The sequence below is a fragment of the Andrographis paniculata genome, unplaced genomic scaffold, assembly GCF_009805555.1.
Source record: "Andrographis paniculata isolate CXL003 unplaced genomic scaffold, ASM980555v1 Contig56END, whole genome shotgun sequence".
In the NCBI taxonomy this organism is placed as follows: Eukaryota; Viridiplantae; Streptophyta; class Magnoliopsida; order Lamiales; family Acanthaceae; genus Andrographis; species Andrographis paniculata.
In genome coordinates, this window is record NW_026137591.1 from 1,351,185 (window position 1) to 1,366,410 (window position 15,226).

At 25.3% G+C, this 15,226-nt stretch overlaps 1 protein-coding gene across 1 annotated transcript; it reads right to left on the reverse strand.

Annotated features, from left to right (window-relative positions):
- Window positions 1–8,212: 8,212 nt before the first annotated feature.
- Window positions 8,213–10,112, reverse strand: LOC127256691 (uncharacterized). The gene is made up of 3 exons (XM_051282827.1): window positions 9,747–10,112; window positions 9,157–9,383; window positions 8,213–8,659 (listed from the first exon to the last, which is right to left on the reverse strand). Exons 1-3 carry the CDS (start codon window positions 10,102–10,104, stop codon window positions 8,381–8,383), a joined length of 864 nt encoding a protein of 287 aa, XP_051138784.1. The 5' UTR covers window positions 10,105–10,112; the 3' UTR covers window positions 8,213–8,380.
- Between the last annotated feature and the right edge of the window lie 5,114 nt (window positions 10,113–15,226).

Below are 15,226 nucleotides of genomic sequence, written 5' to 3' on the forward strand. Positions count from 1 at the left end.
CGAAAATGTTCTACTTACGGGACTAGTTTGCGACTGACTCCGGTTACTATTAAAATGATAAAAGAGTCTAGTTATGGGACGAAAAAATCAATTTACCCCTATTATTATTATTATAATACAATTATTATTATTATGGTAACATCCACGTGTTTTAATTTAATACAAAAGATTTCACGTAATAAATAAAATACGAGACATTTTGTACATTTTTTACTAAAATTACAAAAAGATGTTATATAATTTACCCAAATAAATTGTACTCTCTCCATCCGCAAAATTTAAAGATATTTTTTTAAATTTAGCGGATATAATATATAATTATTTCTATACGGATACCGACATATACCGGAATAACAATTTTTACAATGAATTTTTTTTTTCTCTTAAATTTTCATATTTAAATATTATTTACTTATAATATTATATTTAATATAGCATTAAAAAATAAAATAGGCTCAACGGCATGCCAAACCGATAATTAACCACACAATTAAGAAGCCAACATGATAATATACATTAGGGACAAATTATGTTTAGACTGTAGCCGGCATCACTCATAGATTAATAAATCTCAATACAATATGATGCGGATTTGATTGGATCATATTAATATAGCGATGATGATGATTTAACCCAATTAATATATAATAAAAACATTCACTATATATTTTTACATAATGAAATGTATGATATATTGATATATTATAACAAAACATATGATTTTGTGACATCTCGGCCCGCAAGTCACGCAAAGTTGGATGTGTCGGGATTGTAGATTGACCTTACAGATCAACATGAGTCCTTCCAGGACGCTTATGGGAGAATTCTCACGTATTCTCAAATTACTCTAGGGCAAACACATTTAATTCTAAAGTTTTTTCAGTAGGGCTCCCGAAAAGAAATGTACATATTGTTTATATGAATAGTTTATTCAATCCATATAACATCTAATCAACTTCAGATGGTTTAATACCTGCTGATCCACACACGAGAGTTGACCAAGCAACGACCCAACTCTGGAGCATCACCAATTTGCTATAAATATATTATATATTTTTTTTATTATATAGACTAATTAAATCAAATAAATTAATAACGAAATTAATACGTAGTATTGTGTCTCACGTATACACCTTGAAAAAAGAGGAACAAAAAAATAAAAGATTACGACATTAGTCTCTTTAAAAAGTATTTTTGTACCATCTGCATCTTCTAGAACCTGATAGAAAATTCAATTAATAGTTTTGAAAAATACCAGAGGTTGCTTTCTATACGACGGACTCACATAGAATAGAAAATAATAATAGAATAGAAAAGGCTTCCCCCCTTTCCGCCCAACTCTTTGGTCTTAAGAAAGCTGATTTTAAGAATGAGTGGACTTATTCATCTTTCTACATGAAAGATACCTATGATAATAAACTTGATTATTTTATTTTATAAATATATTATTTTTTTATTATATAGACCGATTAAATCAAACAAACTTTGAAGTCATATATATATATATATACTAATTGAAATTAATCAGCACTGTGCTGACCATACATTAAATATACCATATCCAATAACTCATAATATAACTTTTAAACAAATAACAATAGTCTAATTGCATAAAAAATATATTAAAATAACATATATTTAAAATTAATATAAACTAATAATAATAATAATAATAATAATAATAATAATACTCCCTTCGTCCCACCTACTATGTCAACATTGTCGTTTATGTTCGTCCTACATTCCATGTTACTTTTTTTTTTGAAAAATAATTATACATTTTAATTTCATTTTAAATTTTCTAATTTAATTTTTTTAATTTTAATTAAATTTATCTTAACTTTAATTTATAATTATTTATATTATAGGATAATTATTTTCACTAATATATTCTTAATTATCTACTAATTATACTTATACTAAATTCTCGTGTCTATGGTGACCTAGAGATCCAACATGGGACGGAAGGAGTAATAATTTAGGCAGTTGGCCATCTATATTTCATATAGGTAGTATTGAGTAATATCTAGTTATTAGCATCCTAACTATAGATATGTATTTCAATTAGTATGATATAAATAGATACATAGCTTGTTTAAAATGCATAATACTCTACATCTATGTCTATATATAAATATATCTAAAGGATTTTTGGAATTTTAAATAAAAATAATGGGAGTCCATAATACTCTCTCCGTCGGGTTTTAAAAATCTCATTTACTTTTTGCGTCATTATATCTAATATAAAATATTTTTATATATGTATATGTTTTTGCATAAATGTCATTCTAATAGTATTATAAGATATTAATAGAAGTATTTTTGTTATTTTTTTCTTAATTTTTACTACGTTTTAATATAATAATTAATATTGAAAGATCAACACGCAAAAATTAAATGAAACATGTACAGCCGGACGGAGATAGTATTAAATTTACTCCATTCGTCATAAAATAATTGATGCGTTGAAGTTATGGTATTTTATACAGTATGTTTAATGACTGAATAATATTGGATTATAATAGTATTATTTTATTTATATTTTATGGAGATGAATTTGTTTAATTACTTATAGTGTTTTTGGATGATATAATTTTCATAAATATTACATAAAAAAATATAATATACATATTAAAATAATATATATAATATATTTTATTTATTCACAAAAATCTAACAATTCAATATAAATGTAAAAAATGTAGAGTTTTACATGGTACAACGGTTATAAAATATCATATGATGTGTTATTATATGAGTGGATTATAAATATGGTCCGATATGTACCATATAATCTTTTACATGTATAATATATACTGATTTTGTCAAATCAACGTGATTTTGATTCGATCAAAAGAACAAAGTAAACAAATCTATGTTTGTTAGAAATTCAAAAATATTACTTAATTTTTATAACGAGTAATAAATTTATTTTATATTTAAACTTACTATATTAAAATGTTTAGAAATATTTTTTTAATTGTAAATTGAAGAAAACATTATTTTTTGTAATATCATGTAGTACTAAACATTACTCTCTTTAACAAGTTTGGTCCATAATTAAAACATCACTAATTAATTATAAAAATAAAAATAAAAATAAAAAATTCTCCTATTTATTTTAATGATGAATTAGAACTAAAAATTGCCTAATTAATTTTATTGATTATTCAAAAAAATATAATTTTACCTCAATAATTTTAGTGATTAAGTATAAATTAAGCATAAACCAGACATATACAAAATGATAGCTTATTTCAGCAAAAAAAAACAAATATTTATTTTTTTCTATCTCAGTCGGACGACATAATAAATCATAAATTTCACGTCCTTCGCATCGAAAGTATTGGTATAAAAAAAATATCATACCAATACCTTATTATACTATTTGGTTAATAAAAATTTACACTATACGAATTTTCATATTAATACCGCATCAATATTTTCACTATATTCTATTGATTTTTCAATATACCAAATATAGGTATACTAAACTAAAATTTAATATACCAAAATTAATAGTAAACTGCAAAATTATCAATATATCAAAAATACCAAAAATAACTAAAAATACCAAAAGTGGTCAAAATTTAAATTAATAATATAAATATGTTAAAACTTTTATTTATTTTTTTTGTAATATATTAATTGGTTTGACTAAATAAATTTATTATTTGGTTTATCTTTTACTATAAATATATTAAAATGTTTTTTTTTAATTAGTTAGTTTGACTATATAAATTTATTATCAGTTTTATAATATATTAGTTGTTAATGTAGAATGTTCGCTGAGATAATTGTTTGATATTAGTTAATTATTTTATTTTAAAATACAATTGGATTTATTTAGTGTTAGGGTTTTAAGATTTTTATTATTAATAGTTATTGAAAATTGTTAAAATATAATTAAAATATTTTGTTATTTTTAAGATAGTTTTTGAAAAAAAAAAAATAGTATTTCATGTGTCTTAAAATTAGGTTATTATTTATTTTTAATTTTTAGCTAAATTTATGCTTATTTCATTTATATTAAACAATTTCAGTCATTTATAATTGTATTATCCCATTTTAACCAATAATAATTAATTTGTCGTTATTTTTCAACTTATCCTACAATCTTTTTATTAACCCCTAAATGAAATTTTTTTAGGGTACTTTACCCTTTTTTTTTTTTTACTTATTTCACTTTAATTTTAAAATATTATTATTTCTTACTTTCCGTATCCGATTAAAACTTCATAATTTTTCTTGAAGAGAATTGATATATTTTTATTGAAAAGTATAAATATTCTTATTAGAAATTATATAAAATGTAAAAGATAAATTCTTCATATCTATGTATATTTATTTATGATGTTAATTATTGATTAATTTATTATCTCACTACTCTTGCAATTCCTAAGAAATTTATTTTATTTTATTATTTTATAATATAAAATTATCTGTAAAAAATTATAAATATAAAATCACTTGAGATTAATATTTATATTTTTATTTTGCTTTAATTTTAATAAATATATATTTTACAAATAAAATAATTTATATCTAGAAAATTTAATAATTTTAATTATATTAATTATAAAAATAAAATCATAACATAATAAAACTAAAAAATATATATTAAAATAATTACTGAATAATGCAATAAAAATTTTATTAATATTTGTATAAGGGAGATGATCAGTGTTTAATGACATGTAAAGAATAAAAATAATTATAATAAAAATGTTACTATGAAAAGATCAAACCAAAACTAAACTTTATAAGTCATGATTTTAATTTGTATTTTCCGATTTCGATTCTAATGCACAGTTTAACATTATTTTTTATGAAAATAAATATAAATATCCAATTTTTTATACTAGAATGACCCGATTATCTATATGGGTCGACACAAATTTGACACGATAATAAACATATTGAGTTAGACTTGAGGTCTTCAATTCGAAATCGACACCACAATCTGATTATTATTATTATTAATATTAATTATTAAATAGAGCTCAATATAGCTATAATATTTTTAATAATTTTTACTATTTACCGCGTATGTAAAACTATTTTTTATTGACTTATAGATTTCTTTTGGGGATTGATTATTTGAATATTGTTTTATTTGTGGAATTTTAATTTTAAAAATATATTAAATGGGTAAATGAATCAATTTTGTGTTAGTCATGTCGGATTTCGTATTGGTTCATTTAACATGTTTGAAAATTTATTAAATGGATTAACAAGTTATTATATTTTCGGATTGATCGAATTTGAAGGAGTCGCGTTTGCGTCGATCTTTTGACCCGTTTAGATAAATTGGTCAATTTTGAATTAAATAATTTAATCCGTTTAAAAATTTAATCCCACCCGAACCCAAAACAATTAATTCACAGCTCTAAGTATTGAATAAACTATAAGCTAATAAATAAGCTAATCGTCGAGCATTCTATCTCGATCGATCTCACTTTCATCTTCAAGAATGACGAAACATGGATAGCAAGGAAAATGAAAAACAACGAAGAAGTAGTACAGCGATATAAGGAAGAAGATAAGACATTTAATTTACGATTATAATTTAAGACAGCAGTTCATTTACCGCGTAATTGTACTTAAGATTAAAAATATTCTTATATTTATATAATTTTTTACACAAATGTAATAGTATTATAAGACATTAATGAAAGTATTTTTGTCATTTTTCCATTAATTTGTACTATATTTTCATATAATAATTAATATTCAAATATCAACATAAAAAAAAATAATAATAACCTTAGAGTCGGACGGAAATAGTATAATTTAAGTTTTATTTACAAAAGGACAACTGTGTCACTTCACATCTATTTTAGGTTAAATTTAATTGTTATCATAAATTGCATGTTATCACAAAAGTACCTACTCCCTTCGTCCAATTTCTATTGTCTTAAAGTATATTTGCACGATTTTTTAGGTGATTGTCTTTTTGTTATGAATTGACAAATTTGTCCTTAATTGTATGGTAGAGATTAAAAGTAATAAATGAATGAAGGGTAAAAATGTAAAATGTGTATTTTAAAAAAAAATAGGATAATAGTTGTTGAACGTCCTAAATAAGAAAGTATGACATTAGTTTGTGGACGGATGGAGTATTACATATTTAGAAATTTATGAAATTTATCCAAATCATAGGCGTGTTATAAAGCATTATTTTGACTTCAATGCTTATCCATCTCCATTTACAGCACAGTTGTGGACTTATTATTTATTTTAATTTAAAATAATATTTTAATATGATATTTTTTTAAATAAAAATAATATAGGTTAAAAATCGTGCAATTTTATACTTCTTTCATCCCAAAAGAAAGGCGATGTTGGTTTTCTATATTAAGTTTTTCTATATTAATTATTATATTAATACATAATATAAATTAAAAAATAAATAAAAATAATATATTAGTCTTTTATAATCTAAATGTAAAAATATTTTTAATGTGAATTATAATGATGTAAAAAACAAAGGTTACCTTTCTTATGACATGAAGATGGTATTATATTTTGTTATAGGAATTAAATATTATGATGTGCTATTTTCTGAAAAAAAATAAAAGAAAAAAAAAATTATTACACCAAAATAACAAAACTTGTAAAAAGTGTCATAAAGCCTTGAATTGTAATAAAATGTTATCTATATATAAGCATTCTAAATTTAACTTCAATGCTTATCCATGTCCAATAAAATTCTAAACAATTACTCGAGATTGAGCTCGAAAAAATACTTAATAATTTTAATAAGATTATTAAATTAAGATTTTTCTAGATATATATATATATATATATATATGGGTGTCAATATTGAACTCGACTTAAAAAATCAAACTCATTCGAGCTGAATTTTTAGGTTCAAGTTTTTCGGGTTTTTTTTTTAAAAAAATCAGATCAATCTAAACTTTAAACAAAAAAATAAAAATGAGGTGGATCAAGTCGGGTTTGGGTTGATCCGGTAACCTAAAAAATAGAAATCGGGTCAATTAATAAACTGATATCTAAACCCGATATGATTTTATCCTAATTTTATAATTAAAACTATTTTTTATTTATTTGAGATTATAATATATTATAAAAATAATATAAAGAATTTTAAAATTATAAAAAAATAATTAATTACTAATAATAAAAACACAAAACTAAGTTTTTAAATCTATTTGATATCGGGTTTTTCTAGATAACTTTAAAATATTAGTTTCGGATTTCTTTTGTGTTAGTTTTCAAGTTTTCGGGTCTATTTTATGTCAGCTTTGTTCGAGTTATTGACTGATCTGAAACAAAATTAAGTTAACCTAAATCTGACCTAAAAAATTGTGTCATATTCAGATTTAGAGTTTCGGATTGAAATTCGGGTTCGAATTAATTGACAGATTTTTTTTGTTATACTTATATTTCAAACCAACACAACAAAAAAAAATTGACACCACTATATATATATATTAGCTAAAAGCTGTGATTTTTATTTTTATTTTTTCTCCTAATTCATTCTAATTTAGGGTTATTTTGTTTAGTGTTTTGATTCGAAGAATTATTTTTCGATATAAAATATAGAAATCGTCTCTGTAATATAAAAATAATATTTTTTATTAAATATTGACTTTTTGTGATATGATCAAATATATATATTGAAAACCGTATTGGAAAGAAAATTTTGAGAAAACAAACTAGTTTTTTTATTCGAAAATGATACTCCCTCCGTCCCATTGAAAGGTTATTATTTTTCATTTTCGTCCGTCCCAAAACAAGATTACCATTTCCTAATTTAGTAATTGTACTACCTACTTAACATAATAAATACTTTTTCAACTTACAATATATTACACAAATGTCATTACTTTTATATTACACCATACTAATAGGAGTATTTTTGTCTTTTTTTTTTACTATAATCCAATATAATACTAATATTCAAAAATCTACGTGCAAAAAGCAAACGCCGCCCTTCCAACGGGACAGATACGATGTTTTAGCAAGAGTGAAACAATATAATGTTATATAAAATCACAGAATTAAGTCTCAAATTTGAGCTTGAGTTCACATATAAATATTTTCTAACGACTACAACTTCTTCGATTAGTAAATCATGCTCGAAATGACATCAATACAATTTCGAAAACGGAAAAGTGGATTCAACTTGACTTGAGTATATATATATATATATATATATAAACTAACCATTTGAATTTGTGGAAAAATTATAAAATTGTATTATTACGAAAATAAGAGTACAAGGATATATATACTAGGTTCGGACTAAACTAAAATAAATAATACAAAAGAGACATCTATAGCTGACAGGAACATTCGTAAGTACATTTATACAACCTTACTCTCAAAGCTTCCCTATAACTAAGACTTGGCTTTAAAGAGATGAAAAAATAGGGACACCGGCTAAAGTGTGACCGCCGTCGACGATGAAAACATTACCGGTCACATATCGAGACGACTCGTCGATTAAGTACCTCACAAGCGGCGCCAACGCTGAATTAACCGTTCCAAAAGTGCTTAACGGGACTAATTTCGCCACCATACTCACAACCCACGGCTTCTGCATCAGCTTACCAGTTATCTCCGAGTCGAACAATCCGGGAGCAATCGCATTAACTCTAATGTTGTACGGTCCGAGCTCCTTCGCCATAATCTACACACCCCGACACCGATGGTGTTATTCATGAATCGAGCAAATCTCAACACAAGACACAAAAAAAAAAGATTTCATGTAGCAATTGTTGGACCCTTTTCCAAATGATATATATTGATTATAAGTTACACTACTAGAATTTATTAAAATAGCTTCGGAAAAATTGCTTCAGAATTTAAAAGAGTTGTGAGGCAAATTAATTTTGGCTTCGGATTTTATCTCGAAATCATACATGAAGAGAAAAACTAGCTGCCATTTATGTTGCTTCAGACTTTCCACAACTATTTCCAAAAGCTTCGGAATTTTCGAAGCAATTGTTACATTTTTTTTTAAAAAAATATATATATATTATATATTATGACCTTTTGGAGAAATCTAAATTTAAGTATTACATCGGTATGAAACCTTTTGGAGAAATCTAAAAGCAAATTTGTACGAATTCAGCTTAAAACGAATAATATTATACTAGTATTGAATTCCATCAGTCTAACACTGACCTTGGTGATTGTGTTGACGGCGGATTTAGAAGCGGCGTAGGCATCCCCACCGGGAAATATTACGCGATTGAGCCCAAGGGTCGAGATATTGATAATGCACCCTCCTCGGCGAGCATCGCACATACGTCGACACACGTACTTGGATACCAACCACGTCCCGGTTTGGTTAGTTCGAATAATCTTGTCCCATTCCTCTTGCGATAAATCCAACGGAGCATGCTTACGCCCTTTCTCGCCAAAAAAAAAATGAGAATGCAAAGTTTTCGACATTCAAATTATTATTCAAATTTTTCAAAAAAAAATAAATTAAGGTGTGTTTGTTTGTGAGTTTTAGTTTTTGGGTTTGGAATTTTGAATAATAAAAAATTGAAGTTGAATAGTTGTTTGATGTGATATAAATAGAGGTTGATGTGATGTTTTGAATTATAATAAATTTTTAGTATAATATAAAAAAAGAAAAATAATTATTTAATGTGATACTTTTGGAGGAAAAAAAGAATCTGAATTAGCAAAAAAAACTATGGTAAAACTCACAAAAAAACACAGCCTAAATGATCTGCAAATAGTAGAAATTGCAATCGCTATTTTACCTCTTATGCCAGCGTTGTTGATCAAAACATCGATTCTTCCAAACAAGTCCCAAGCCTTGTTTACAGAAGCTTCAATATTTGGCTCGTTTTTAGTGATGTCGAACTCCATCGCGACGGCTCTTGCTTGAATTTGGCTCGGCTCGGCCGAGGAAGTGATTGGAAACTTTTCATTGATGTGATTGCATAGTAAGTGAAGGCGATCGACGCGCCGGGCTGCAGCTATGATTCGACATCCGGCTTTGGCTAAGTCGAGACAGAACTCCCAACCGAGCCCCGACGACGCGCCAGTCACCATGACGATCTTGTTCGGCTCAAGCCGCGGCTCCAAGTTGTTGTCGGCTCGTGGTTGCGTTCCCATAATGTAGTAGCTTTCCTATGAGTCAGTGAGTAAACATATATATATATAGGTTATTTAATTAAATCGGTGAAAAAGAAATAAATTATTTGTCCCACAAATTATTTGATTAATTTATTTTGATTTGAAAAAATAAATAAATAAATAATCAAATAAAATAGTTTGTTGACAGTTTGTTCCTCTACACGTGGTTAAATGCAAAATAATCTGAATATATTATATTTTCTTTCTTTTTTCAGAATACAAAAAAAAACATCTTCCTTCTAAATGTTAAAAAATTCTCTCCAAATTTTCTTCCAATCAAAAGGTTTCTAATTCGGTTTGCGGAATCGGTTATTCCGTTGATAATTCGTTCTATTATGGGAGACGATCGGTGGAAGGCCGAATTCGTTTCCACGCGAGGCTCGGATTTGATTTCGCATCTACTGATTTTGTGTTTTTGGAATTCGTCATATCTCAAATTTCGACAAATATATTTTCAAACAATATATATGGCTTCAATTACCCAACCTCTAATGTATTGTATTTCTTACAATACAGACCAATCATCTTCCGCTACGTGTACTTTTAAAATAAAAAATTAAAATATACATAGTAGAAGTTGATTGATCGGTATAAAAAAAGCACAGTACAGAATAGGATAACTGAACCCATAAGATATATGTATCCAAAACTCAATTACTAAGAAAAGACACATGCATTTAATTAAAAGTAGGCGGGGAACGAACGATGATCCCGATTGTTAAATAATTAATTTCTTAATACTAAAGTCATTAAATAAAGAATATTTGTAAAAATATATCGAGAAGGCTAGGGTACTATTACTAATTTGGTCTTTTAACAGCGTACATATTTTCATTTTATACATATACTCAAAAATAAATAATTGTATTTAAATCGTAATCGATCATTTTTTATGTACAAAGATTTCTTTTTTGTTTTATTTTTTTAATTCGATGTACAGATATTAATATATATATATATATAAATGTAAGTTTAACTATATTTATAATATCTAGCATAATCAAACTTACTATATATATATATATATATATACTTAAAAAAAAATAATTAAGTATTAGTTCAAAGTTTAACACTCACTTAAGCGGCATCAAATTCTCTATACTCAATTCTCTCTATTATCTTTGTTCCCTCCAATGAAATAGAGTCACGTGGATACGAGGATGAGAGAGAATATGTATTTCTTTTTAACTATAATTCTATTGCTTTTTTTTTTTTTTTCAAAAAATACATTTAATAAAATTTCATTCATAATTTTTCTATTTTAATTTTTATTATATTTCTATTTTACCATAAAAAAAATATATTATTATATTTTTAAAATATAATATTCAGATGTTGTTTAAACACAATTTTATAATGATATTTTATATGAAATTTTATGGAAAAATATTAAAATTTATGATCTAAATATTTGCTTATTTATTAAAATATTTTCTTTAAAAATAAAATAAAAAATAATATGAAATTTTAATTTAACTTATTTCTTACATTACTTTTAAAAAAATAATTATTATTTAAACATAAAATATTATATCCAAAATAAAAATCACTACCAAATTCAAATAATTTTTTTTAAAATATTATTGAATCTAAATAATAAGTGTAATATCTTGAGAAAATAATAATTTTTATAAAAAAATAATATAATAAAAATTGAGATAGAATATAATTTTTATTTTATTTTAAAAAACTAGTAAGTAAATAAAATAATAACAGAAAAAAAAAAAAAAAAAAAAAAAAAAAAAAAAAAAAGATAACTTCTTTTCTCTCCTTACATGTGACAACCTTTTATTGGAGAAAAGAGAAGGAATAGGAAAAATGAGAATAGAAGATTTGATGGCCAATTCAGCCCACCTCGGCAACCTGCGTCACCTTAAATTCATCGGGTTCGGGACCAATTCAAAAAAATATGTTTTATTTTATAAAATATTATTTTATGGGGCATTTTAATATGATATAATAAAAAAACTCAAATACTTCAAAATTTAAAAATCTCAATCAATCCCAATATTGATTATATATTTTCAATCACGGTGATATTGGTGTACTTTGCCAAGAAAATTTTGTAAGTTTAAAGATAAATATATTGAAAATTGTGAATAATTAAAACATAAAAAATAATAAAAATGAGAACGATATAATATTATAAATTCAGGTAATATCAATAATTATTAAAATATATAATAGCATTAATTAAATATTAAAATTTCACATTCAATTCGAAATCAATCCGACTATATGAGACATAGCACAAAAGAAATAGTAAACCAAATTCACATTTATGAAGATCGAATCACAAGATTTTTAACAAAATTGATGTTTGATTGTAAATACACACTTAATTTTACATATTTTAGACATAGAAAAGCAATAAAATATCTTAAATAGTATTTTTTTTTAATAAAATAAATAACTAAATAAATTCTCAACGATTCATTCAATCATTTTTAAGACAAACTGTTACCTAATATTTACAAAAGAAATATATAAAAATGAAGAATTATCAATTATTTATTTTATTCACATAAGATTGTTTAAGATATTTCAAGGGGCTGTTTGATTGAAGGATTTAATGGGATTTAGATTTAAAATTCCATAAAATTCATGTTTGGTTAAAAAAAAGGAAGGTAGAATTTAAAATGATAGGATTTGAAAAATGGGGCTAAAATTCTACAAATAAGGGATTTTTTTGTAACGGGATACCCTGTTACTTTTAAATCACATTCTTGAAATTTTAATTTTTACATTTATATCATCTTATAAAAAAATAATAGTATTATATTTATATAAAAAACTAAATAATTTTAAAATTAATTATTATTTAAATTATATATTTAATTAAATTTATATTATTTTTTATTGTACAATACTTTTTAAATAAATTAATAAATTTATTGTTTAAATTATTATTTATTATAAATTTTATTTGAATTATAAAATTATAGGGACGACCATAAGTCGGGTTCAGTCGGAACTGATATTCATCCCAAATATATATTGTTAAATCCGAGATTCAAATTCGATCCGATTATACTAGATCCGACCGAGACTATAGCCGGTAAGACTTGATGGTTCCAAAAAATCCATTTTTTTTTACAATTCTTAAATTTTAATTTAAAATTACACATATACGAGATCCAATATATATTAAAATTTATGTATTTTATTAGAAAATTATTATAATAAAATAATAAATACGTTAAACATAAAAAATATTTTTAATATAATTATGTTATTCGAAATTATTTTTTCATATGTATGGTTGATATATTATTATTATATTACCCTGATCATGACCCGGATCCAGGCCTAATACTCAAATAATTGGACTCAACTTCAAATAAATAGGTCGGGCTCGGTCAGGTCTCGAGTTTACGCGAATCTATTGTCATCCTATAAAATTATTGATATATTTTTAATTTATATTAATAATGAATTAAAGGTTTAATTTATCAAAATAAATCAATTTTATAAGAGGACAATTATGTCATTTAGAATATAAATAATCCAAATCCACGAAATATAAATCCCACCACATTTTACCAACCAAACATAATATGGATTCCAAATCCTAAATACAATAAATCCCATCACATATAAATCCTAGTCTGAAATCTCAATCCACCAAAAAAGTCCATGAACCAAACAACCCCTAAGTATTTTATTTGTATAAAATTTGCATAATTAGATGTGTTTATAATTAAATTAAACATCAGTTCAGGACGAATTGAGTGTTTTGTATATATTTTTAGCATAATACGAGGGTCACGCAATAAATAACATGCGATATATTTTGTATATTTTTACTAAAATACACGAAAGTATCATGCAATTTATCCTATTAAAAAAAATTTTAAATGCTGCCTGAAGCAGCCGTCCGCCGGTAGTTGCTGTCGACCGCCGCCTTAGTTTAGAGTACGTCTCTCATTCGATCTCGTCAACGGAATTCATTTGGTCGCTAATCGAACGTAGATGATTTTTTTTTTAAGTTAATCTTCCCTAATCAATTATTGCTTCCACCAATAAATAGTATATTTGTTTACGAGGTTTATTCGATAAACAACAACTATCCGGGTACAAATTCACAATTGATATAGGATTTGGGTTTGTTTCCCCAACAAATTATCCCTTCAAACCACAGTCTATCCTCTATAGTGATATTCTATTCATCAAAGGGATCCGTTGTTTGAACATCATAACATCGGAAAGACTTTTAATAAAAGACACAAAACACATATTTCAATCATAAAATTAACAAGGGTAAACTGTTTTTTTTAGTCCCGTAATTGGACTCATTTATTATTTTAGTCTCGTAAGTGGAGCCTGTCACAAACTAGTCCCATACGTGAAAATTTTCGTTGTTTTAGTCCTTCGGTGCCGGAGACGCCCGCGTGGCTCGCCGGAGGTGACGTGTCCGCCAGGTTAGCGGCACCTGGCGGACACGTGGATTTTTTTTTTCATTTTTTTTAATTTTTTTTAATTGGACCAAATAAAAAAATACAAATAAAATTAAAAATAAATTAAAAATAAGTTTTTAAAAAAAATTAAAAAAATGAAAAAAAAAATAAATAAATCCACGTGTCCGCCAGGTCAGCGACACCTGGCGGACACGTCACATCCGGCGAGCCACGCAGGCATCTTCGGCGCCGGAGGACTAAAACAGCGAAAATTTTTCACTTATGGGACTAGTTTACGACAGGCTCCACTTACGGGACTAAAATGATAAGGGGGTCCAATTACGATACTAAAAACAGTTTACCCAATTACCAAAGGTTTAAGACTTTCCCCAATCAATTCCGGCCACATGCTAACTTCTTTTGAACTTTGCTCTGATATCAATTTGTTAAGATTTGTTTAATTCCATATATATATATATATATATACTAGTATGATATTATCCATTCTTTATCAGGCTCACGAATTTGTTTATGAATTTTCACAAAAACCTCTTAATATGTATAAAGCAATAATTTTCTTTATTTTTTTCAATGACTTAAGATTGTTTTCCCAACATGTTTATGTAATAATACTGAAATAAATATACTCATTTCGTTCCTTAACAATTTATTCAATTTTTCATTTTGGTCCGTCCCATAACAAA

What these genes read in the sequence shown, in the direction of transcription:
- LOC127256691 (XM_051282827.1), bottom strand. Translation starts at nt 10,104, where the DNA reads ATGGGAACGCAACCACGAGCCGACAACAACTTGGAGCCGCGGCTTGAG. An exon ending in CAACAACGCTGGCATAAGAG is followed by an intron (nt 9,384 to 9,746) that starts GTAAAATAGCGA and finishes TTGGCGAGAAAG; the next exon opens with GGCGTAAGCATGCTCCGTTG. An exon ending in CCGTCAACACAATCACCAAG is followed by an intron (nt 8,660 to 9,156) that starts GTCAGTGTTAGA and finishes CGGGGTGTGTAG; the next exon opens with ATTATGGCGAAGGAGCTCGG.